A 27072-nucleotide genomic window follows, 5' to 3' on the forward strand; every position below is an offset into this window, starting at 1 on the left:
GGTTGATAAAAACATTTATTTTTACTCAGGGATCATTCATTTCTCAAAAGCGAGGGAAATCAACCTCAAGCTTGTCCAACCACGTGGAAATAGAAATCGGCCGACCAATCAATGAATTTAGCGAGCAAAATTCTGGTTGGAGATTATTTTTCTCAACGAATCAAAGTTCGCGTTATTTTTAGACTGAATTATCATTATTATTTCTTTGTCTGAACGAGTATAAAAGGCCGTGCGGAGCAGTCACGGCAGCTTATTCTTGAATCAGCTCTCGCTTTAGTACAGAGGTAGTGACTCTGGAAACAAGCTCCAACAAACCAACCAACCTGAATTCTCCAAATTTCACGCCGAGAGGGAGGGGGCTGTGCAATTCCGTGCAGGCCAAAGATTTGAGGGTGAAATTCCTTTCCGATCACGCCGAGAGGGAGGGGACTGAGCGATTCCGTAGGGTCTGAAGATTCTCGATTCGGATCCTTGTTATCCTATGCTAAGGAGGGAGGGGACCCTGCGATTCCGTGGGGTCTGAAGATTCTAGGCATAGGACTCTTTTCAAATTTTCCTTTAAAAATTATTTTGTTGGAAGCATTAGTAATTTATTTCGAAAGCATAAGCTTCCACTATTCTCCTTGAAGCGAGGGCTGTTTCCATCATTCAAATTATCCAATGATAAGAAAAACATTTGATAAAAAGAAAAATTATTATTTTGATTGTCCAAAAATTTAATCAATCTCAGTTGATTTGTATCGAGCCAGTCCACAAATATCATTTAAGGAGGGTGGCTACCGACGATACAATGTTGCCATGCTAAACCATGTTAAATACATTAAAAATTTCAAAATGATAAGAATTTAATAAAATTTGGTGAACATATTCTTTAGGGCCAAATTTGACAATACAAATTTTTTAAGATTTTTCTTCTGTACAGTTATCGAGTAATTGATCACTAAAGTTCAAGTGTATAAGCATAGCGTTTCCATATATATATAGGTATACATTCCGGGCATAAGAAATCTGCTTTAATGCGTAATTACTCGATAACTAAGCGGAAGAAAATTTTGAAAAAAAATGGTGTCTTCGCACCTGATGTTGAAGAACATTATCACCAAATTTGATCAATTTCTTATCATTTTGACGATCGCAGCCACCGTCTTTAAAATTGTATAGAAGCACAGAATTAATCAGATTGATTAAATTCGAAAATTAAGAAAATTAGGAATTAATTTCTGAGCTCTCAGATAAGAATTTACGAGAATTAGCAAAAGAGAGCAGAAATAACTAAAACTGGACAAAATTCTTGAGATAATAGAAAGAAAGCATAAAATTGGACGAGTTTATTGAAATTAGGGAAACATTCTCATTTATACAACGAAACACCAACGATTCGCATCACATTCTCATTTTTATGCTAAAAACATTGTGAATAAACACGATTATTATAAATTCAAACACAAATTCCTAATCTCTCGTTCATTTCGTACCTGTTCCTAAAATCTTAGTAGCTCGAACTTACGCGTAGCAGGTCACGTCTAAAAGCGTACCGTTACAATAGATACGTGTCCGCGTGTCTATATGTAAGTATAGAAAATATAATTGTCGGCAAAAACGGGATTCGAGCTTTTACATAAAATAAAGAACGGGCATGAAAGAAAAACAAAAGTAAAATGAATAATTCAAGTGAGTTATTTTCAGTGAGTAATTTCGCTTTTTATAAATTCTTATTAGCTCAAATTGAAAAATAATAAATGATTCGAAATTGTCTCGTCTTGAGAACAAAGAAACTGCTCAGGTTCTAAGAATTTTTCATATATAAATTTGATCGCCACTCAGAAAACAAATAATTTGTTGATGGCAAAGATTTCACCCAGCGATCTTGAAACAGAACGAACCCGAACACTTTCCCGGCCCCTCTGGCGTCAAAGATAGGATCTACCAAGAATCTTGTGACCGAACGAAATCGAACGGTCACGGCCCTCTTGGATAGACAAATGATTGGAAATCTACCAGGAATCTTGAGACAGAACGGAATTGAACTGTCCCGGCCCTCCTGGATAGATCGGTTACTCAACTAAGAATCTTGAGCTCAAACAAAGTCGAATAAACCCGGCCTCCCTAGCGTGAGGAGGAAAGGTGTTATTTTGTTAAGCTATTTTGAAATGAGCCAAAACTTTTATGTTTCTTTATTCTCGCTTCTATTGACGAGTTTACGTGGCGAGATCTCGAGGCAAGTCAAGCTCTGCGAGATTCGAGACGAAACTGGCTATTTATTGGCTCAGAGAGCGTCATTGCTTTAGCGAGTTCAGCGTGGCGACATTCGAGACGAGACGGGCTACCGAAGCGTCTCCGCTCGGGTTTTTATACCCTCTCAAACAAAGGAAACAATAATAATAATTCATTTTGACTTTGTCCCTCTCTCTATGATTCGCTGCACGACTTAATCTCGAAACAGGGACTTCCACTCTAAATTTTCTGATTGGTGTGGTAATTCCCCGTGTGTGTCCCGATTGGCTGAGTCGAGCTGAATTTACACTGCGCATGTGCGAGAATTTGATAAAACAACTGTTTGATCAATTTTTTACTCATTTCATGACTTTTTCTACAATCTTGTTTAATTTTCAATTAATTCTTTCATCAAAAACGTCTTTACTTCATTTTTTTAATGGTTTACTCATGACTGCGTTTATCGCACGTGCCTGTGAAAGTAGGTCATCGCGCATGCGCAATGTGCACGCTCGATCTCGTAAAGAAAAGTTTTCCTAAATTTTTGAATAATTTTAATCCGAAATTTTCACCCGACTGTTCAAAACACGTTTTTCTAACAGTCCGCATCATTATCTATTCTATTCTATTCTATTCTATTCTAGATACACGATTCTATACACGATTAATTGAAAAATCACACACACGCACGCACGCACGCACTCACGCACGCACGCACACACACATCCGGACATTCTTATAGATATGAATTCTCGACGTTTTGGGACAGTTTAAGCACATTGCTATTGAAAACTGGAAAAATAAAAATTTCACCATCACATAGCTTCCTGCATGAGGAAGCAAAAGTAACGACTTCGCGTAGGCGACGAGTTGGAAATTTAGAAATAAATACACGTTTCATGTACGATGGATCTGTAATTATCGACGTATCGACGTATCGACGTAATGGAACCTCATCGATGCTAGTTGTTGACGCTAGTTATAGTTGTTGGTCGCTTACGACAGTAAAAAACATCGTGTTCCAAGGCAGTTGACATATATACCGTCGAGAGTCGGAACAAAAAACATTTAGACAGGGGTGATTTGAAAAACTCCATTTACCAGAAGGATTTTCGGGTATTCCCGCGGTGACACTTTTTTTCTCCTCGGGCTCTCACGAACAAGGTTGACCGCGCGAATGGAGAGAACTTTTTGCTCCCCTCGATATCTCTCTTCTCTTCATTTTTTCTCTGGCGTCTCCTCGGCTCTCTATTTGGAGCACGAAGGGGACTGAAAAGGTGAAAAAAAAATTTGAAAAAATCTCTTCTTCTGCTATAGTCATGTTGCGAAATTCGCGACTATACCAGCATTCCTCACGTGCAAGGGTGGTAGATTAAAATTTTTTTTCAAAAGCACACCTCAAACGTTCTCCCCGGCCCCTTTTTTTATATTTATTTCCTCTCTTTTATCTTGTCGGGAGCTCTTTCACAGAGGGCCCCCATACTCGCAGTTAACGTACAAAATGTGTATGTGTACTTGCGCGTATGCGTGATTGTGTCAGATCGCTTTTCATATGTATTGAAACGTTTCGATATTCGGGAGATGGTCAATTTCCCAAATATCGGAACTTGGAATTTTTTAGATCCTTTTGTCCGGTATAAAGAGCATCCGGTGCTCAGTGTTGCTACGCGATCGGGCAAATAAGCCTTGCAGCACAGCGTACTGCGAATAAGCAATCTTCTTCTCGACATCGAGGAGAGTAGTATGCTCCATTATTTCTTTGTTTGTGTAAAATTTTGGTAGGAATACGGAGGAGGATGAAAGAAAGGTTGGGAGCCTTATTTTGTCGTACGGGCAGTGCTCCGCTGACGCCAAAGGACTCCGTCCGTAGCCCTCTGACAGACTTCTGTCAAATCAGAAATCGTGCGAGGGGGTAAGGCTGTCCCGTTTAAACGGTCATCACGGTAGTCGTAATAGATACCATGCATCGATAAATGAACAGAGATAGTTGATTAAACGACGTAATTCGCTTATTGCGGTGACAAGATGCCGTTCATGAAATATTGTATCTCGAATGTTGCTCGAATATTGTTATAACTGTATGGAAAAGTAACGTGTTTGAAAATTCACATAGAGCCCGTGTATATGTATTTGGTTAAATGGTTAAGCATAGCCGTGCGTGTAATATTTGAAGGGTATGTACAAGCCGCAATGGCGGCGCGTATGCCCCATCTCGATCGAGCCTCGCGAAGAGAGAGTATACCGGTACGACTCCTAGCCCGGGCTGAAAGGCTATTTTCGTATCGGCACGATACGTTAGTGCGCATCTTATTTACGTGTACGGGGGATACTCGTATACGCATTATGTGTACACCTACGCACGTTTGAATATAAACGAATCCGAGCTCGCAGCCGTATCCGAGTTACAGCTATAAATTAAACATTTTTTTTTCTTCAATCGAAAAATTTCAATAAATTTTTCATCCCACAGATCATAACGATCACGAAATCCTCTCTGTATATAATCCACTTGTTTTTGTATGTAACATTCATTTGTATTCAAACGTGCACATACCCAATTCATTTGTGCGAGTATCACTCGCACACGTGAAGATGCTCACGAACGTAACGTGCCGATTCGAGGATAGCCTCCCTGGTCGAGGGTAGAACGTGGTTGCTGTCGACCGTATTCTCTTTGAATGCAAAATTTTAATCCTCCTCCGCGCGTAATAAGGTAACGCCAATAATTTATTAATGCTTTCGCTGTACGAGGAGCTGCTCGCCCAGATCCCTAATAGCTCGACTGCTGGGTGTGCGTTTAAGCTACTTCCAAATCTCCCCTACCGTATGTTCAATCTTCTTGCAAAGCTTGACCAAAAGCTTTCCTCATTATAAGCTCATTATAAACTTTTAACAAAGGAACAAGCTAAATCTTCACTCCTTATTACGGACGAGGATTATCATTATTATGAGTAATTAACTCGCTACAACTCGGGGTTTTGACATAAAATAACGATACAATTTCGTTTTGTTTCTATGATTCCGAATTTTCGATTCAATCGAAGCGTAGGGGAACATGGGGCAAAGTGGTCACCCACTTTTTTGGGACATTTTTTAATTCTGGGTCAAAGTGGGTCACTCACGGAATTCCGATTTCTGGCGGGGCACAGGATCAGTGAGAATTCTATGTTTTCTGAGAAATTTATAGCTATTTGAGGCAGAGGGTGAGAATCATTTTGCGAATTACTGATAAATGTCTATTTTATTTCGATTGACTTATCGATCGCACTTATAACAGACTTCAACTTCATCGACACCTGCACACAAGATGTGCGCCCATTTTAGGCATATTTCGCAGCGAATCCAATATTCGGAGGAATGCGAATAAAGTTGATCGAAGAAAATACAAGCAACGTCCGCCGCAAACAAGAATTTTTCTTTTTTCTTACTCACTAGATATGCGCGATACGACGGACTCGTGATAATGGCGGTTTTCCCACGATTTGCCCCCGATAAAAACGGGGTTTTTGCCACGGGCAATGGCAAAATTTATCCAAGTATTCCGACTAATTTTTTTTTCATTCCATCGAAGGAGGATCCCTACTATGCCTCGTTTCTTTTCGGTTTACCGCAGCCTTCAATGTTCCGCATGCGGGAACAGTAAATTACAACGTCTATTTAACGAGAAGTGACTTTGATCGCAGTGACAGTGCTTGCAGAATTATGAATAAGATGAGAGTCATGTTTTTTATGCTAGAAAAATGGAATAAAAAATGTTGGAATGGACGATGCCCCGCGATCATTATTCTCGTTGCACTTGTTTCGAGAGCAGCAGAGGTCTTTTCGACAATGTTAACTTGACTCTGTGTATGATAATGGGTATGAATTTTAGTCACAGCTTCGTCATAATAAATCAGAGTTAAAAATGTCGATAAATATCTATTGCGATTGAAAAAAAATAAAATTGGTATAAATTTTGTTTCAGAAAACTTCTTCAAGCCACCGTGCGAGCAAACCGTACCGGCCACTTTATGTGGGTTGGAAGTGATTCTTGGGGCGCAAAGGTTCATCCCGTGAGAGAACAGGAATTTGCTGCGGAAGGTGCCATCACTATACTGCCATTTCGAAATACTCTTCGAGGTATAAAAGCGATCGATTCGGCTCAAACTTGGTATTATACAGTATTATTGGGGTATTGTCGGGCGTTTTGTAACTCGACAACGACTGTTCCGCCCGTTACGATCCTTTCGTATATGCTAATCGCTGAATATAAATACTACGTGTACTAGGGTGGCGCAAAAAAATCGGCTATTTTTTTTTTCAACGTCTCCTATGAAAATATGTTAATTTATCATGTTTCAAGAGCCTCCTCCAAAAATCAAGTCAACCAAAAAATTTTTAAAGGTCGCTCGAGATTTTTAAAAATTTCCAAAATAGTCGAAATTTGAATTTTTTTATTTAAAAAATTTTTTTATTTAAAACATTTTTTTGCTCGATACACCGAAATATTGTCCAGAAAAAACCAATGAGTTTCTGAAATTTTTAACTCAAAATATTCATTTTAAAAGGTCGCTCATAATTAATTTTATATCTTTTATATGCTTTGCTTTCGATGCTTCGAGAGACCTTTAAATAGTAGTAGTAGTGGAGTTTTTAACATGCATACCCTTGTCGGGTTTTTACATGGTGTGCATCTCTTGTATTTCCTCTATTTAGGGGAACATGGGGCAAATTGAACACACGGGGCAAAACGAACACCGTGTTCGTTTTGCCCCGTGATCGCGAAATCCGGGGCAAAACGAACACGACTCGAAGCGAAAAGTTTAATATTAAAATTTCCTGTTTTTTTTTTCTTTTCGAAACCACAATGGGCACAGGGCAGAGGCAAAATTTTCTGAACTACGAAAAATTCTTTAATTCTTGAATTCCCTTATTTTTTAAATGAAATGATGAACAATGTAAGAAACAAAGAAAATTGAATTCATTGGAATTGTTTTCTACAGAAATCGCAATGATACAATTCATCCGTCTCCGGATGAAATATAATCCACGGTGAAAAAAATTGAATTCATCCCAACGTCTTTATTGCGAAAAAACTAATTTTTTGATTTTTCATGCCTCCCAGAGGCTGAGTTCGTTTTGCCCCACATTTTTTTTTTACGAGATTCGAGAAAGAGGGAACGGGAAAACTGATTTAGAACATAAACATAGTTGAATCATGATTTATATATTGGTGCAGTGAATTTGGAGTTAATTTTTTTCATGTTATAAGAAATTGGTGAAAAAATCCGCGACTTTAACCCATTTATTCGTCTCGGACATGAAATAAATGGGCCCGAGGAGGTCCCATTTCTTTTCTCACATAGCAGAGCTCGTCTTACGCGCGGACGCCGTCGCTTCCAACGCGTTGATTGTGAAAAATGCAATTTTCGGATTTTTTATGCCTCTCTGAGGCTGAGCTCGTTTTGCCCCACAAATCGTTTTTCACGAAATCCGACCTACAGGGAACGGGAATCTGTTTCAAAACCTAAAGATAGTTGAAATATCGTTTATACCCTGGCGCAGTGAACTCCAAGTTCATGTTTCACATGTCACCAAAAAATGGGTTTAGAAGCGATCTGCGACTTAACCCCATTTTTTCCTCTCGTGCATCCAATAAATGGGCTCGAGGGGGTCCTATTTCTTTTCTCGTATGCCAGAGCTTGCATTACATCCGGGAGCAGTCATTTCCAACGGCTGTATTGCGAGAAATATATTTTTATAATTTTTTTTGCTTCGCAGAGGCCGAGTTCGTTTTGCCCCGAAATTTTTTCTTTTCGAAATTTGAAAAATTAGCGATGGTAGTCAGTTTTGGGACTCAAATACAAGTGAAAGACCGTGTGCTCATTAATGAATTTGTCTTAGTTTCTTAAAAGTTCAATTTGCCCCATGTTCCCCTATATATTATTTCCACTATTCGTTTCTTTTCCCACTGTTTTTTGTTTTTTTCCACTACACACACTGTGGACCTACTTTTTTTTTACGTGGGTTCCGAACCACAGAGAGTACAGCTTGGGACACTTAGAAAAATCCATTGGTGTCGGCGGCGGGAATCAAACCCGGGCTCGCTGGGTGGGAGCCGGGCCCGTTACCACTGAGCCACTGCCTCTCTAGACCTTTAAATATTTATATTGATATTGATTATTCATTTTAATTTTCACTTTCAATAAGTAAGATAATGGTTAGAAATACACACTGAGATGGAGGAAAAATCTGACGTAACAAGGTATGATTTTACAATAGGTCCATATTTTTATTTAAACAATTCAAACAATTACGAGAACTGGTTAGCAGAGAAAATGTAATTATGAATAGAGCATGCCTGTTTAATCAAAACATTTATTGACTCTCATAATGAGTGAATTTGGTAAAATACTGAGTGATGTTTTGAACAATTTGTTTAAATAATTATGAAGTAGATTTTACGAACAAAAATACTTCGAATTGTTGTTTGCGAAAAAGTACTTTGTAATCGAATGAAAGCAAAAATAGCGCAGGCTCAAACACGGTTTGCTACGCCGGTAAAAAAATTTCCGTGTTTCTGGTCTATTACCTACATTGTTATATAAGATTTTTCCTCCGTTTCCTTGTGCATTTTCATCGAGTATCTTACTAATTGGAACTCAAAATTTAAATAGATAATCAATATGAATATTTAATGGTCCCTCGAAACAATAAAATTTGAGTATATAAAAAAATTAAAATGAATTTTGAGCGACCTTTTAAAATGAATATTTTGAGTTGAAAATTTCAGAAACTCATTGGTTTTTTCGGTACAAAATTTCGCTGTATCGAACAAAAAAAAATTTTAAATAAAAAAAATTCAACTTTCGACTATTTTTGGAATTTTTAAAAATCTTGAGCGACCTTTAAAAATTTGTTTGTTGATTTGATTTTTGGAGGGTGCTCTTGAAACATGATAAATTAACATATTTTCATAGGAGACGCTGAAAAAAAAAAAAATAGTCGATTTTTTTGCGCCACCCTAATAATGTGTACGCTTACCGCGTAAGTTGCTTACAGCATGCACCGATTCGGAAACTCCTTTACATCGTGCGTCATTTCACTTGGAGCGATATAAAATTTGTCTTGCAACGAAAACATTGCTAATTTTTTTTTTATTCTCTCTAAAATTCGTGTCTTTTACAAACGATACTGCGACAATAATCGGAAGGAAATATCAGCCATCTTGTATCATCGATTTTTCTCCATGTAATATGACACGAGTCATTTCGCTCCAACGAGTTCCCGAACGAAAGGTTAGCGCAATCGCGTTTGGTAGATGGGCAATCGTTGCTGCTGCCGCTAGAAACGCTGATAAAATAACCGAGTATAATATGAGAAACGTGGAATGACCCGTGGTAGGGAATAAATGAGGGACGACCAGTCCCTCGCGAGTCTTGAGGTACAACGACGACGAACGACCTTCTTCTGCTCCTCGAGCGCGGGGCTAAAAGAAAACGCGGAGGGCTGCAATGGTGGGAGAACCGGTAATTCACCGTGGAAACTTTCGAAGTATACCGTTCAGTACAATTACAGTTAACGAGAAGTTTTAACGTCCAACTGTCGTCGGTCATTCTTCCTTCTCGTCCTCCATCTGCTCCATTAAATAACTAGGACTATCATTCACACTGTATATTCTCACTCGTGCACTTTCCCCAAGATACCAATTTCTTTTAATCTTTATTTATCTTTATCATGACGGTACATATCTTAAATTATCATATAGTTATTTACGGCAATAACAAGCGCCACTGAATTTCAAGAGGTTTATTTCCGAGTGTATATTGATTACAATTCGTCGTTTTAACGAATACTGCTGGTATCGATTGTATTTTTTAATCCGTCGCATCGTTCGCTCGTTCGTTAATATCGGAATGAGGTATTTTCAAAAGTACTCGCATACGTCGTTCTACCATTATCCCACTTGTTTTCACCCGATGCGTTTTGTTGGTTAAACAAATTTATTTAGAGATTGTCCAATTACGAAGAATACACAAAAACATAATTTTTTCAGTAATTTCGCTCTCTCCTTTGCACGCATACAATGAATTATTTAGCTTTTACCTTATTAGTTCCGGAAAAAAAAGTATGTTCTCGACGCGTACGGTCTTGAAGCGCACTCTGGCGGCGGAGGGCTTTCTCATAGTCATCATCATCATCTTCGACAGCCTACACTTACCGCAAATTTTCAGCGCCCCTAGATTCTCATTCATCCGAGGATATCTTCAATTAATCTTCCACAGCAGTGAGAAACACCTTTTTCCGGACGAAAGCGGAGCATGACAATTTTTTGCCACAAGGAAAAGGGATGAAAGCGACTCTCTTCCTTTAGATTTTTCCTACTATCGAGGCACTCTCGCGTTGCTCCCTCTTTTTTTTTCACCGTGTCTTTGCACATATCCTCCCAAGTGGATGACATGAATTTTATAATAAGACTTTTCGATCAATATTATGCGGCATGGAAATGTCATCTATTATATAAAAGCTTCGCGGGATAATCGCGGTTGAGGAAAAACCTTTGCTTAAAAACCAGTGGGAATTCTCGTTTCTCAAGAAAAATCACGGTGAAGCATTTTCTCGCGTAAAACGATTTCCAATGTTCCGGCAAATGGAAACTGATCCTTCGCTCTTTTTCAACCTCAAATGTAACTGTCTCTCTCTCTCTCTCTCTCCACTTCCAATCCAAACCCACAAGTTTGGGTTGGGTTCAGTGAGTGACCACGATCCAGGGTTCCGCTTGATAAAATTTTCTAATAGAAACTGCGTGCATTTCTGAATATTTCAGCCTAATGTTTTTCATCCTTGCGTACGAGGGTATATACGAGACTTTTCGATTCGAATCATCATTCATTCAAAAATTGTGTACTCCGTATTAAATATGCGAAATATAGAGCAATTGAAATGAAATGGAAAAAAAGAAAAAGAAAAAAAACCGTATGACAGAATAATTTTCCCATGGACCAAGTACAATATAAATTTGACCATTCCAATCATGTAATAGAACGAAATAGATATAGAAAAGTATTTGTTTGTGAATAATTGTAGTCTGTTGAAATTACGTTGAAAAAGTGATTATATTATGACATATATGAAAATATACAAGTTTAGTAAGTATAAAAAACGGAAAAGGGTTTGTAACGTATAATCGAAAGAGCCCATATATATAAGTGAATGCGTCGTTGATTGAAAAATTTCCCCAGCAGTCTCTGGGATGCGAGAATTCAACACGTGTCGACGATCTAACGTTAATATATAGGTACGCCGAACATGCCGAATTTGAGATTCTCCAACGAGGCTCGAAGTTGCGAAAGCGCAGCTGAATGCATGCGCTGTAACGTAACGCGCAACTTGGGAATCGATTTTTGAAGCTATACCCGGTGATTTCCTCGTTTCTCCAAGTGTAACACCCGTTAGAACCCTCTGTCTGATAAATCATACAAATTTTATTTCAATAATCCGCGATTGAGAGCATCGGAGAGCATCGTTAACCGCATTCTCTTGATTTATATTAGCTAGCACTGCTCCTTCCGAGTATCATCAGTCCCTTGTAAATCTTTTCATAATAATTTTGAATAATTAAGTATTAGGAAGAGCTTTAAATGAAAACGAATGCCTTGGAAATATTTTTCATATTTTTCACACGCCATGCTGCGGCATTAGTTTCATCGAATTGTTGTGCGTGGATGAGAATTTTGTTGATCTATCATTTGTCAATCATGACTTTCCTCAGAGATTAATAGAAAATCATAGAAATGTTTATGAAGGGGGGGAATAGCTGAATAGGGCGAAATGATGTAAAATTGAGGATGCGAATTTGTAACTCTTCTTTTCAGATTTCGACGAGTATTATCTGAGCCTTCGGCCACGAATGGAAAACGAGTGTAACGGACAAGCTCATAAGAATGTTCCGCATCCCGTGCATCCGGGAAAAATGATCAATTGCCGGAACGTTTGGTTCCAGGAATTTTGGGCGCAACATCACAAATGTAGCTTCGGTCCGAATTCCCAGCCAGGAATTAAACGATGCACCGGAGATGAGAAGCTCTCCGAATACGATCAAGAAGGACTTGTACCTTTTGTCGGTACGGTCAGCATGTTTTTTCTTCTTTATACTTGTATGCGATAGAACAAAAAGAAATGCCTCAATTTGTTACTCTCCAAAAAATATTTTTTTGTTTAATATTTGTGAGCAGTCGAGAAAAAAACCAAATTTAAAGATGACGAAAAAACCCTTCAGTCTTTCATACGCGGTATCATTTTTTTTCTTTCGTCTTTCATTTTCTCCTCTCTGATGCTCGCTGCTCGTTTCGAGCAATTCGTGTGACGGTGGTGGTGGTGACGGCGGCGGTGGCGACAATGACGACGACGATATCCCGTCTTCTTTCGCACCAGTCAATTGTGTCGTTGCAAAAGAAAGAGGGACAAATAACTTTTGTGTGCGTGTGTTATTTGATAACATGGGAGCTCGATCAAAAGAATGAGAATCTCTTATGGGCTTTTTCACCTGAAATTTTCTTCATAGGAATTTAATGTCGAAGAAATGTTGAATGTAGCCGAACATGCGAATGTTATAGTTGAACCTTTCCACGACTTTTGCTTTCCATCTGCTCGGGCGAATAAGAAAACATTAGACGAAGTTTCGCTACGCACGAATGTTGTGTCAGAGAGAAAAAAGAATAAAATGCTTAATTTATTACAAAAATCAATCGGTATAGCGATGCGACATGAAATAGCCTTTATGAAATCAAACGTATTTGCAACAAAAGTACCGCAACGGAGGATTTCAAGAAATTTCATTTATTCTGTTATTAAAGCTTCCATAGCAGCAACAGCGTGCGAACCAATAGATAAAGAATGCTGGAAGCGAGATCTCGTCGTTTTTCGTCGTTAAGAAGAACGTCATCTCCTCCTATATCTCCGCTCCGATATGTGTGCCTTGGTGCGGGTACGTGCGCGGCAAAGGAAAAAAACAATATCTTTGCTTCATCATTAATTCGCTCGTTGGGAGCGAACTTATGAGCTGGTTCCTTATATGACGAAAAAAAATAAATCTTATTGACTAAACCGAGATAAAAAAAAGTTGGATCCGTCGCATGAGAATTTCAGCAAATATTTATGGCTCAAACCCTTACGCAGCAAAATAACGAAAGAGATGAAAAAGACGGAAATCGTTAGCCGAGCGAACAATAACAAAAACAACAACAACAACAACAACAACAACAACAACAACAACAACAACTTGATATAGAAAAAACTGAAAGTTTATTTAATATTTCGTTGGAATTTGGATAAGACGCGTTCAACATAAACGATTCATGCATATAGTAATGCTGCTGGTTGCAGCAGCGACGTTTCGTTGAAAATAATAATTCTCCTGTCACTCGCAAAATTTTACGTCTCTCTACGTGCTTTGGGAGGAGGGAGGGAGAACATTCTCCCTTCGATGCAAATAATACCCGTTCGTGTGATTTTGCTTTTTCATCTTCATGGGAGCAGAAGAATTTTAACGAAATTCATGTCGCATTTGCATTGTACGACCGCTCGCACAACTCTCATAGTGCAGCATAGACAAGTCTGGAAAAGCGTGGGGATAATGCGGAAGAAAAAAAAACCTATTTACATACATATAAAGCCAAAAAATTCATGTTGAAACTTTCATTATTTTTATTTTGACATGAGCAACTAAACGTTTTCCAGGTCAAACCCGTATGCAATTTCTTATGACGAGATCGGCATAAAATAAAAATATCTTTCGATCGTTTCATCGCGCGTGTACAAAAATACGTTGAGTCGTGATCTAAAATTTAGCATTATCCCTCGGAATATCAACTTTCAGATAAAATTATATGTATATCCGCGATCGAGTAACGATATGTTATCCTCACATCCTAAATGAGAATATACTCGTTGATGAAATATTATTTGTTTTCTGGCTACGCAGTCGATGCAGTGTACGCGATGGCGCACGGTGTACACAATCTTATCGAAGACGAATGTGTCAAAGGGACAAATACGTCACATCACTTGTGCGAATCGTTGAGCCCAGCCCCACCGGGACCTCATCTTCTTCAGTACATTCGGAACGTCACTTTCGTTGGCAAGTACATCAGGACCTTTTGAGTAATAACTCCTATGTTCCAAACTTCAACAATTTATTTTATATATTATTTCATTTCATTTTTTCCTTCTATCAATTTCGAATAAGAATGAAAAGTTAATCCCCAGCGGTGGGAATAAGGGAACGCGCGCATTCTCGTGAGCTACATGAAATATCGATAAAGTTTCATATATTTCCAATCAGAAGGATTTTTTTTTTTTTTTTTTATACGAATAATAAGTAAGTGGCAGTCATGTATATTATAATTCCATTTTTGGGGGACGGAGAGGGGGTGAAAAGCGCACGGGGTATCCGTATATTGAAAAAAGCGTCCGAAATATCCGAGTTGGATAAAAAAAAACCCAAACATAAGTACAAACAAATCACATATTCTCTTCCAGACCGCGAGCGCAAAACTCTTTGACAACGACGATGCGAACGATACGAAATCTCAATTGCTCCCTCGCAAACTGTACCCATATATATATATATATATATATATATATATATATATATGTATATATATACGCCTCATATATATATATATATATATATATATATATATATATAAATATATATATATATATATATATATATGAGGCGTTCCACACCAAGCCGGAAACTTTTCAAATTCGCATTTTTTATTTGATTCATTTTCTTTTCTCAAAAAGAACTCCCTCACACGAACTCACTTGATTTATTTCAAATTTTGATCTCAACATTTTTGTCAGCTACGAATTTTTTAAATGTATTGCATTTTTTTATTTGAATGTATATAACTTAGTAAAAAATCAATCGAAAGTAATACATCGGGGGATCAAAATTTTTGTTTTGGAATGGCCTTTCGTTTGATAATATGTCAAAGATTATCAACGAATTGATTCAAGCAATTATATCCGTTTTAAGTCAGAATTTTTTTGGTTCGCTGTGTTAGTCCCCCCAGATTTTCTTTGTAATTTTTTATAAAAAAGGTTTATTTTTTTGATGAATTTTAAGCCTAATTACATCATGGGAAAATGCTCCGTTCTATTTTTCTAGAATTATAATAACAGTTTCATCTCCATAATTACGTGCAAAGCGATCATAAATTAAATAAAGTGGATGCATGAAAGGTTAAAAATTCGTGATTTGAAAAGCACTTCTACTTAAACATACGTGATCAACTATTGAAAAATTATATTTTCATAATTTTTTTCGAAAAAAAAAAAATATAACGATTTTATAATTTTATCTGTCAAGAATTCATATCTTAAAACTAAGTTGGATTTCAGCCTAGTGGTTTTTAACATTTCTTTCGAATTATTTATTTTTTGCTTTTAGTTTTATCGGTTGTGACATTTTATTAAACTATCAATTTATTATTCATTCAATATTCATCAATATTTAATTTTTACGAGATAAATTTTTGAAGTTGTTTAAAACGTGGCTCGAACTCGTGTTATGCCTCCCATATACGTGGTTATTGGAGCAGTGGCCTGTTGTCCACAAATATACAGGCATAACTACTTGTCCTCGGTACCGGTCAAGGATTTATGTGTTATTGTTTTCGAGCGCTTTATCGTTCTCATTTTTCACGATTCCTTGATGTGCTTCAATTTTTTCTCGATTAATGGAATCCAAAAATTGCATAGTGTGATTCCAACCGGAGATGGTGCGTTAAAGGTGAAACTATTTTCACGATCAGACAAATTCCGTCTGTGTAAAATTGTTAAACGTGAAAGAAAATGAATATCGGTTTCGCAATACAGATGGGGTTGCTCAATTTTTTCCACGACTAAATTTCTTTTATTTCAGCTTTTGGAGGTGGGAGAATCATCATAACGATTCTTTATACACAACGGAACTGATAAATATTATATAATGGTAGTGATTACAGATTTACGAAAAATTATAAAGGTAATCGAAGCGACTTTTTCAATATTTTCTTATTCTGAAAAAAGTTATTGAAAAATAATTTTTTAATAATTGTTCACGTATGTTTAAGTAAAAGTTTTTTCCAAATCACGAGTTTTAAGACTTTCATGCATTTGCTTTAATTAATTTATTAACGCCTTTCACATAATCGGAGATGAAACTATATTATTATAATTATAAAAAAATAGAACGGAGCGTTTTCCCACGATTTTTTTATAAAAAATTATAAAGAAAATCCAGGGAGACTAACACAGTGAACAAAAAAAATTCTGACTTAAAAGCAGATGAAACTGCTTAAATCAATTCATTGATAATCTTTAACGTAATATCAAACTGAAGGCCATTCCAAAACAAAGATTTTTACCCCCCGATGCATTAGTTTTGATTGATTTTTCACAAAGTTATATACATTGAAATAAAAAAAATGCAATATTTTTAAAAAATTCATAGCTGACAGAAATGTTGAGATAAAAATTCGAAATAAATCAAGTGAGTTCGTGTGAGGGAGTTGTTCTTGCGAGAAAAAAAAATGAACCAAATAAAAAATGCGAATTTGAAAAGTGTCCGACTTGGCGTGGAATGCCCCATATGTATCCAATATTCACGTGGGATGTGTCGTATACGAATGAATAAAAAAAAAAAAAAATAAAATGATTCCAGGACTGCGCGTGAACGTCGATTTACATGCTAATTATTTTCTGGACATTTAATATCATTGATAGCGCATACCTCGAAACCGGGCGCCGCCATAGGAATAAATATATATGTATATGCTGTGTATTGTTATAAACATTTTTTTTTCTTATCACATTTGATCTGCGATTCACTCTATAACGGCCTCCTCGTTTATTTTCTCGAACGATATCTGCGTGAGAAAAACTAAGAAATATATAAGGACGCCAAGAAGCTTCGACGAATCAAGGATCAGCCCCCGGCCCCGCGGGCCTTTTATCATATCACGAGAGCCCTATTCGGGGCACAGTGGCAAGACCCTCAACGCGCTAATTCCGTGTTGTCGTCATTAGACGCGTTTAATTCATGCTCGACGGATGGTGATCGAGGTGTCCGACGGTGATGAAGTCGGGGTGCCTAAAATCGAGTACCTCAATCGATGTCGTACAATGTAAATCGATCGTAAGATTTATAAACACAGCGTCTGCGTGAGCCATCTTGTTATTAGCCCGCCGCCTGCAAAGTAAAGGAACGTTTCAAGAGAAGTATATCCTCGAACGATATCGTTTGCAAGGCTATATTTTTACGATATTTCGTTACCGCATCGACGAAACGTTTCAGGGAAAAACTGTTTTTCTGTATGATGAACAGCCACAGATAAAACCAAAGACGAATAGCTCCATCCCCCTCGCGGTTCGCCGTAGCAGGGAATCGGCTCAATCGCGACAGCGACAATTTATGCCATTTGTCAGTTGTCCGATCGATATAAAAAGTTGGAAAAAAATTCGGATTCAACAGAATTTTTTTGTAAAATCTGCTTGCAATCATTATTTCCAATGCCGATTTAACGATGCGAATTATAGCCACAAATATAATTATATTCTCCTCGCTGTTATACTGCATAGGTACTTTTTTTTTTTTTTTTTTTTTTTTTTTTTTTTTTTTTTTTTCCTTCAACTTTCGTATGAACATGTACGCGTTTAGTTTGAAAAAAGATTTTGGGGTACGAGCAACTATTCGATAACTCGCAAAATGTTGTTTCGCTTGAATTTTTTTTACGAGTCCATTCGAATTGTCGTTTGTTGATATGATACAGGAGATGAAAAAATTCATTGGGTGTCAAAACTACTCCCTTCCAGCCCCAATTTTTCCCTCGAAGATTGCTGCCAAGCCAATTGCTCTCGAGTGAATCAAGAGGGTCGCTGTGCCGAGCTTTTTTCCTCACTTTTTACCTGCTTTTTCAGACTCCACGCTCCGACTGCATGCCGATTCCACTATATTTCACAATACATACAATAACACTGCCCGAAAACGATTCGAGAGCTCGTTGTTCTTTCTAACGCGAAGGTAATTATTGTAAGGCTGTGAAGGAAGAAAAACGAGCGAATTGTCATCGTTTTGAGGATAGAAAGTTTGTTTCTGAACATTTTTATTGTTGCATTGAGAACTCTACCACGCTGTTGATTGAATTTTTTGTCGTTTAAACCCCTCTTGATCGGAAAATTGAGCCGGCTAGTCCTCGCGCTCTCGCAATAAGGAATCCTTTATCTTTCTTATCCCCGATTCCCTCTAATCTCTCTGCAACAATCTATTTTTCTCGTAATTGGCGCAGCAGCGACGTTTCTTTGCGATTTATTTTGTACTCACTTTAATTGAATAATCGAATGTCCGAGCTAGTGAAGAGCACTGTGCTTCAAGGCGACAACCAGCGAGCAAGTATAGGTTTTTCAAGCATCAATAGTGTTTTTCTCAAATCTTTGCGAGCTTTTTCGTAATCTTCGAGCACGAATCCAACATTTTTTCCGAAAGCTTTTTTCTTCCTCCTCCTCCTCCTCCTCCTTCTTCTTCTTCTTTCACTATCTTTCTGGGTTCGAAACGAGCTTATAGTCCGGAAGATGGCACTTTCGGCATTAGGGGAGTATCATGATCGAGGAATGAACGACAGAGAAAAAACGACGGAAAGAAGAAAACATTTAATCGCGGGGGGTGTTTCTCTAGTAGAAAATAATGGACTCTGGTAGTACCACGGCTGGTTTTGACGCGCGAACAAATTTATCATTCACCATGATTCCATTCTATCTTTCGCACATGTTTCTCTCTCTCTCTCTCTCTCGCTCTCTCTCTCCTTTCCTTTCCCCAATCTTAATCGTTCATCGCTTTCCAGGACGGCAAGGAACGGAAATTAGGTTCAACTCGGACGGCGATGCTTTTGGATTCTACAACATTTATCAGTATCAGAGAAACGAGGACGGTCGTTTCGATTACATGCTCATTGGTTCATGGAAGGAAATGTGAGTTTCTCAATGCAAATGATTAATCTCTGGGGCACGTACAGTTTATTATTGCGATTTAATATTCCGCTGGAACAAATTTGTTTATTAACCATGCATTTTTTCTTCAGAGCATATTTCTCAAATGAAAAGAAAAATCATCCTCTCTTATTCTTGTTATTTTAATCGATATCGCGTTAGGATAGTGCATTTTTAATACTTCCTTCGTCGAGTAATATGATTGTAAAGAAAACTTGATCGACCTTCAATAACTATACGTACTCTTGTTATTAATTGAAGATTGTCTCTCAACATAAATAAGACCCGATGGACCAACGGACCAGGCGTTACCAATATACCTCGTAGCGCGTGCAGCGATAATTGCCCCCTTGGTCACGTACGCAACTTTCAGGTCAGCCTAAATCAAAACTTACATGCTATTTACATGTTATATTGCCAGCACACCCTTTATTTTTTTTTCTGTTGATAACGCCTACGCCTTCGCGGATCAAAAATCATGTTAAACGAAAAAAAGTGAATCGTGTGCCGATGATTTAATAAGCATGGAGTTATTGAAACAATCAACCGGTGGGCTCTATAAACTCTATTTAAAATCTGGTACATAAAGTTTTTTTTACGATTATCCCCGATGCTCCGGCAAAGGAAATAGTTTCGACTCGAATTCTCGATATAAAAACTTGCTCCTCGTTTGACGGTTTATTTTGCCAATACCCATATATACATGGGAATTGTTGTGCGGAAAGCACATACCTTATTCGTACTCGAGGAGAATGCACCGAACATACATAGAGAGAGAGAGAGAGAGAGAGAGAGAGAGAGAGAGAGAGAGAGAGAGAGAGAGAGAGAGAGAGAGCCGATGATGGAAAAGCCTAGCATTCCCTTGAGCAATACAAACATAAAATCTCATGGAAACACCGAGTTTCCTTTTTCTACAAGTATCCTGACACTTTTCCCATTCTTGCTGCTTTCCTTTGCCTCTTTCTTCTTTCATATCCGGTGCTCCATTCCGTGTACTGATCTTTTTTATTATATCCAATACTTTTATTTCCTGTTTTACTATCGAGTCCTTTGTACCCGCGTTACCTTTGAATATGCATTCCGATGAGAGGAACACGAATGGAGTGTACGAGAATGATGAAAAATTGGCAAATTTAAAAGAGACCCCTTTGCGATCGTATACATATAGCTATTAAAGAAATGATAACAAAAAAAAAGAAAAATGAAAAGAAAAGGATGCACTTTAAAATAAATAGTCCTATTTGAATATAAATTGTACTAACGTTATGACGCCGCAAACGTTTAATAATGAAAATAATAAATAATCAACATCCCTGCTTACAATTCATCAAAGTTTATTCAAAGTTCGGACGAATTGAAATTTCAGGAAGCCTGCTGCTGGAGCTGCGTAGCCTGTCGAGAGGACGCATACGTTTTCAACGACACATGTCGAAGCTGCGATCCCGGATGGGCGCCGGATCCGACGAAAACTCGTTGCGTCAAACTCTCAGCCGAGGTCATAGCCTGGGACAGTCCCTGGGCGATTGTACCTTTGGTTTTCGCATCGATAGGAATTCTCGGCACTCTCTTCACTTTCGTCATCTTCCTCCGGTCAGTATTTTTCTCCAGCATATTTTTTTCCATTTTGTTTTGTTTGTTTGTTTTTTTTTTCTCTTTTCTTTCTTTTTTTCACCAACTTGGCAGTTTCTTTTTCTCTCCTCTATGTCTGTATTTCTTATCACCGCTTCACCGCCGGAGTCTTCGTCAGTCTCGGAAAGACTTTATTGGCAATCCACCCTCTGATTCTCTAGTACGTGACTCGAAAATAAATGTAACCATTAAAGTTTCTCCTCTCCGAGCTAAAAGAAAAGAAAACAGATATATGAAGAGAGAATGGAAAGAAAAAAAGAAATAAAAAGGAGGCCGGATAAGGGAATTTAAAGTAAGTAAGACAGCTCTCTGTACGATATAAATTATCCTCACCGCCAGCTTCAATCGTACACCGGTGATAATGGCTTCGGGACGTGAATTATGTTACGTCCTATTGGTTGGCATTTTATCCTGTTACGGGATGAGCTTTCTCATACTGAGCGAACCAACAACTTGGAACTGCGCTTATCTTCGCATCGGTCTCGGCCTCTGTTTGAGTATATGCTACAGTGCTATACTCACTAAAACCAATCGTATATCCAGAATCTTCAATCAGGGCAAAAAGTGTGTCAAGAGACCTTCGTACACGTCACCGGAGAGCCAAATTGCGATCGCTATTGGTGAGTTTATTCCTACGTCATTCAATATCTTTTTTATTTTTTTCTTTTTTACTTTGACGGACTCTTATACGAAAGACACGTTCGATGACGAGCGATAGATCTTTTCTCTCTCCTTTATTCATCGAGTGTTTTACATTTTTATAGCAAATAATTATAAATACGTTGTTTTTCATGTGTCTCTAATTGATTTTGGAAAGAAGGTTAACGCCCTGCTGCGTCAACCTTGTTTATGATAAATTTCATGGAAACGTATCAGGACGAATGTACAATTGAATCATTTCGATTTACGGGGATATAAGAATAATATATCTTTGGTATTTTTGTATTTCTCACATAGTAGTTATTACACATAATGATTATTGGGGGAAAAAAATGAAAGAGCTGCTCTCCGTTTTCATAAAAAAAAAAAACATGGAGATTCAATCGAGGATGATGATTGTTATAAATTTGTTCAGGAATAACAGCGGTCCAATTCATCGGTGCAATCGTATGGCTCGTCATTGAACCACCGGACACTAAAGAAATTTATCCTTATCCTCTAACGGCGGTGCTCACCTGTCGCGTTTCGACATTTTCACTCATGATGTCACTCGTATACAACATGGTACTCATACTCATGTGCACGCTTTATGCCTTCAAGACTCGAAAAATGCCCGCGAATTTTAACGAGGCTAAATACATCGGATTCACCATGTACTCGACTTGCATTGTCTGGTTGGCTTTCGTTCCTATTTACTTTGGAACGAACAACGACTACAAGGTATTGCAATTGTCATTCGGTCGTGAATGTGTATATATAATTTTTTTTCTACCCTTACCGATTGTTTTATGGGCGCGCAGCTGTTATTTATCCGATTAATGCGCTATAGTTTCGAACAATGAAATTATTTTCATATGCAGCAGACACCTTTATCATAATATAGTTTCATATGATATTCACTTATGAATTTGCGTTCGATTTGCCAGATTCAGATAGCCAGCATGTGTATGTGCATCAATATTTCGGCTACGGTCGCTCTCGGATGCCTCTTCACACCAAAGGTTTATCTAGTTCTGTTTCAACCGGAAAAAAACATAAGGCCTCCTCATCCGAATGTGAGTAGATTAAAAGTTGATACATTGATAAAATTTCAATGAGTGCCTCTCATTTATTGATTCATTAAAAAGATGAAGGTAAAAAAATAGTTGCTCGTTGAAACTCGTAGAAACAAAATGAAAAAAAAATTAAGGGGAGTCAGTTGATACGAGAATCGGATGTTGTTAGACGGGCGGTCCCGGGGCAGCGGGAGCGATAGCCGGTACGGGGCGTGAGTGTTCAACCTCTCAGCGCCCGGGAGCGTACAGTATGCGATTCACAGGACCTCGGAGTCAAACGATGCAGAGCGTAACGTCGTTTTCGCGAAGCAGCCCAACTCGACAGAGTCAAGCGGGCTCGAGTAAGCCGGTTAACGGTGAGCAGCAGCCGTTGTCCGACGCACAATCGGACAGTCCATCGATTTGCGACAAATCCATAATGTAGATTATGAAAAAACACAGCGTCGCTAGCAGAGCAAAAACAGATAAAGGGAGGGGGAAGAAAGAAGGATGAATTATTGAGTTGTTCCTTCTTCCGCTTGTTATTCAGAAGGTAAGAATGTCGAGAAGGAGAATCTTGAGCAGGAGATTCTGACGCACAAAGAGCATTCTGCTGACAACCGAGAGGATAAAGCGCTGTCGCTCCCCGTGGAGAATAACGGGACGAATAAGTCTGAAGCGGCGAATCAACTAACAAGAGTGTACGAATTTACGGAGATGTCGGAATTCACGAGGGCATCGACGACGACAGTCATTTCGGATAATTCGGTCTTACCTGAGACACACGAAAGGACTTTCGAACTCGATGGGTCGACGACGACGACGACGACGACGACGACGACGACGACGACGACGACGACGATGATGATGATGATGATGATGATGATGATGATGATGATGATGATGATGATGAGGAAAGGACGAATCTCGATCGATATCGTCACAGCTTAATCGAGGTGATAAACTTTTCGTTGATGCGTTTACTCATCTTCATCTTGTCTCATCCTCATCGTCATTTCGAACGATATATAACGATGGCTCTCGGATACATTCCATATTATTCGCCGCATGGTCTCTCATATTCTTCATATAAAACGACGCTCATAACATGTTGTGTAGAATGCATAAATAAGGAGAAGGAGAGAGCAAAAAAATCATAAGGGAAAACGTATTGTTGGTTAACTGTGCTTACAAAGTTGGCGGACGTAGACGGGATTGTATACCGTACGAGGTCATCAGGACATTGTCGGAATGGGTTACGAGACGCAACGTGATGACCCTCGTCTCGCCCCTTTCATCATCCCCCGAGGACGATCGGATTTTACACATGTCCACCCCGTCGATGTCATACTCCGAAATGTCCTCGTGAACTCGTTCCTCCTCTTTGGCCTAACGAAGAGAGAGAAATGGAAAAGGAAGCGACATAAGAGCGAAACGCACCAAGATATACTACATCTCCTTCAACGAAACACAAAAGAAAAGAAAATAATGAACCGGCACGAAGAAGGAAAATGCCAATAACGCAAACGAACAAACAAACGTATTCCAACGCAACGACAGTCTTCCAAGGGTGCCCCACCCGATCACTTCGATACATCCATGTGTTACTCAATCACTACTATATATTATAGTATTCATAAACAAAATTTTCAAGAAAAATAAAATTTATGAAGGTACTGCGAAACGCGAAACGAAACCACGCGTTGAGAACATCTCTGTTAGCTCCAATAGAAATGAATTATAACCCATGCATGAATGGTGGACTGGTTCGAGACGAAGATTTTTTACGTCATTTTCGAGTTTAATTTATTTCTCGTTTCATCAGTATAAATGAAAGATCAATCTAATATGTTTACATTGGCAAGAGAGTATTATCGAAGAAGCAATTGGTGGATGACAAAATATAAAAGGTAAAATGATCCGCTCCTGATGGGCATGCATCGATATCACCGAGCCATTATAAAGCTGTCTATTTGAAATCAGAAACCATTTTCGTGCGTGTCAACCGCGAGCAACAAACGCGATGAGCCTTAAGAGGCTCTTTCAATCGAAATATTCTTATCTCCGTAAAGCTCCGATTGATCCCTTTTCGATAAAATTCGTCATATTTCGAACCTTTCGCGTTCCAGTATGAAAAATTGATCGACACGATTTTGAAAATTTCTCGATTGGATTTTTTTTTAAATTATTTTTTATTTATTTATTTATTTTCTTAAATCACATAACTCGTAGATTTCTGAAAATCAAGCAAAGGCATTCGTCATCTCCCGTTTTAGTTCACACGAGATTCATCATTTCCCCCCCATCTTTCTCGCTACTCGCTACACATCTTCTCTTATCCATTTATTTTTGTGTGCCGTTGAAAAATATGAAAATAAAATGTAACGAATCAGTGAATGATTGATTCTGCGTCGTCGTGAAAGATAAACGGAATGCAATATTGTTGTGTACATACTATATATACGTTTTTGAGCGAAATATCAGTTTTAACGGCCCGTAATAATGAGAGAGAAAGCAAGAGGCCTTAAATATTAAATTTGGTCATCGAATGAAATAACTATATAGTTATTACAAAAACTTCCATACGCAGATGCAATTTATGCTTCGTCCAAGTTCCCACTACGATACGTGTCAAACATAACAAGGATATAAAGAGCACAAGTTTCAAAAATTGTTTTTACATTAGTCGCTCGGCGGCGAGGCCTATACTAGAAAATTGTTTGAAAATATTCATTAGTCAGAGTTAGCGATAGGACTACGTAACAAAAACTTGGTATCAATCAAACTTGGATCTAACGAACATACTTGGTCAAATTATTCGCTCGCATTGCGACCAATTATTCACTGATGAATTAAGCGCGAGCCCCTTGAGTTTGAGCTCGTGGAAATTTGTTGATTTTCAATCGTACCCAATAGCTTTTGAGCAAGATTTTTTCACTCTCATAATCGACGGAAGCAGCTTATAAATTAACGTACGATGCTCGTTTTATATAAAGTATTCTATATAAGCGATGAAACTAATTGATTCACTTTGCTGAGAGAAATGAGTCATTGGTAAATAACTAGCTGTTAAAAATTACATGGCCGTCTACGGATAGAAAAAAATAAAGCGCGACGCTGCCGTAATGAAAAGAGAGCTCTGATAGAAGGAGAGATTGTGTATTAAATAAAGTGAGCCCAGTATTGGACTTTGTTTCATGCCAACTCGGCCATACACTTTTTGAGGGGAAACAAATAATATTCATTTACGTTTTCAAATATTCTCGAATAAGCATATTTTTTCTAGCATCTAAAGAAAATCTTTCTTCATTTTTACTTAATATTTTCGCACAAATGATTTTTTTTTAACCAGCAACTTGACTGACGCATGAAGCAAAAATGCATTCCAAGCTAGCGATTGACAAAGAGCGAACAACATTTAACGGATAACATCATCAAACGTATGAGCGACACTATTGAATTTTATCCTTCGTGACTTGTCGTAATAAATAATACCGGGGAACCGTAGTTTTGTACGAAAACACTGAAGTAGCTTTCGCCAATTTCCAACAAATTGTAAGGTTGTTCCTGCTGATAAAATAGCCAAGGAAATTATACGAACTTGTTGGTTCAAATGCTCACGGCAGAAAAAAAAACGTTATTCTATGGTAATATTATCTCGTTGTTATAGATGAATGTGAGTGTGATATTTTAGAAAAAGGAGGTAAAAAAAGGAAAAACATTGAAAGTTGAAAAAACCGGCGGAGCTGATATAGTATAGATGTGACCGTGTAATTTTCCAAAAAAAAAATCATTGTTAAGCACCATCTTTATTATAGAATATTACGGAAAGAATATTAATAAGAATTTTATTCGTTTAGTCGTTGCAGCCTGAAATTGAATTTTTTCAATGATTTCTCGTATACAGGGACGACTCGACGTTTTGCGGCACGATGCGAATTGCTAGATAAGACAACGTCCTGATGACGAAAATTTACAGTAAAAACACTAACGCATATACGATATATCGCTGCTGGTTACTCGGAGGGCATGAGAAAAAAAAAAGAGTAAATCATACGAATGAATGAGCTAAAGTCAATTCGAGTCTTCTCGTTACAAGTCATATTGTATAAATGAATACAGTTTTTTAGTCAAATGTTGTTAAATAACCTGATAATAACTCCATCGAGTTATTATCAGCCATCGTCGCCGTGTATCTTTTAAAATTCTCGAAAAAATCTATAAAAATAATGATAATTATTGAGAGAATTTTTTCCATGCCGATGATCTGTGAAAGAAAACCAAACTTCCCGTTATACATAGGAAAGTATTTTCGACGTCAACGTTGTGATAATCCTAGCCATCTAATATAATTGATATATATATATATATATATATATATATATATCATATAAAAATAATGAAAGTTGTCCGTTCGCATCTGTACTCATTATATGAAGGAGAAAAGTAAAACTATGGGCTCGATCAAATATCGAAGCATAATTTTAAATCTTCTTGCACAACCACTTTATGAAATTTTAGG

At 37.8% G+C, this 27072-nt stretch overlaps 1 protein-coding gene across 1 annotated transcript in view; it reads left to right on the plus strand.

Annotated features, from left to right (window-relative positions):
• Positions 1-26950, plus strand: part of LOC122412911 (metabotropic glutamate receptor 7-like) — a 77555-nt gene extending 50605 nt beyond the window's left edge. Inside the window, exons 7-16 of the mRNA XM_043422898.1 lie at positions 6179-6333; positions 12069-12317; positions 14177-14332; positions 19083-19209; positions 19489-19600; positions 20594-20817; positions 21196-21476; positions 21932-22236; positions 22443-22571; positions 22741-26950. Coding sequence (XP_043278833.1) covers positions 6179-6333; positions 12069-12317; positions 14177-14332; positions 19083-19209; positions 19489-19600; positions 20594-20817; positions 21196-21476; positions 21932-22236; positions 22443-22571; positions 22741-22995 — 1993 coding nt within the window. The 3' untranslated portion in view covers positions 22996-26950. The remainder of the gene's footprint in view (positions 1-6178; positions 6334-12068; positions 12318-14176; positions 14333-19082; positions 19210-19488; positions 19601-20593; positions 20818-21195; positions 21477-21931; positions 22237-22442; positions 22572-22740) is intronic.
• Positions 26951-27072: the final 122 nt, after the last annotated feature.

The sequence above is a fragment of the Venturia canescens genome, chromosome 7 (assembly GCF_019457755.1).
Source record: "Venturia canescens isolate UGA chromosome 7, ASM1945775v1, whole genome shotgun sequence".
NCBI lineage: Eukaryota > Metazoa > Arthropoda > Insecta > Hymenoptera > Ichneumonidae > Venturia > Venturia canescens.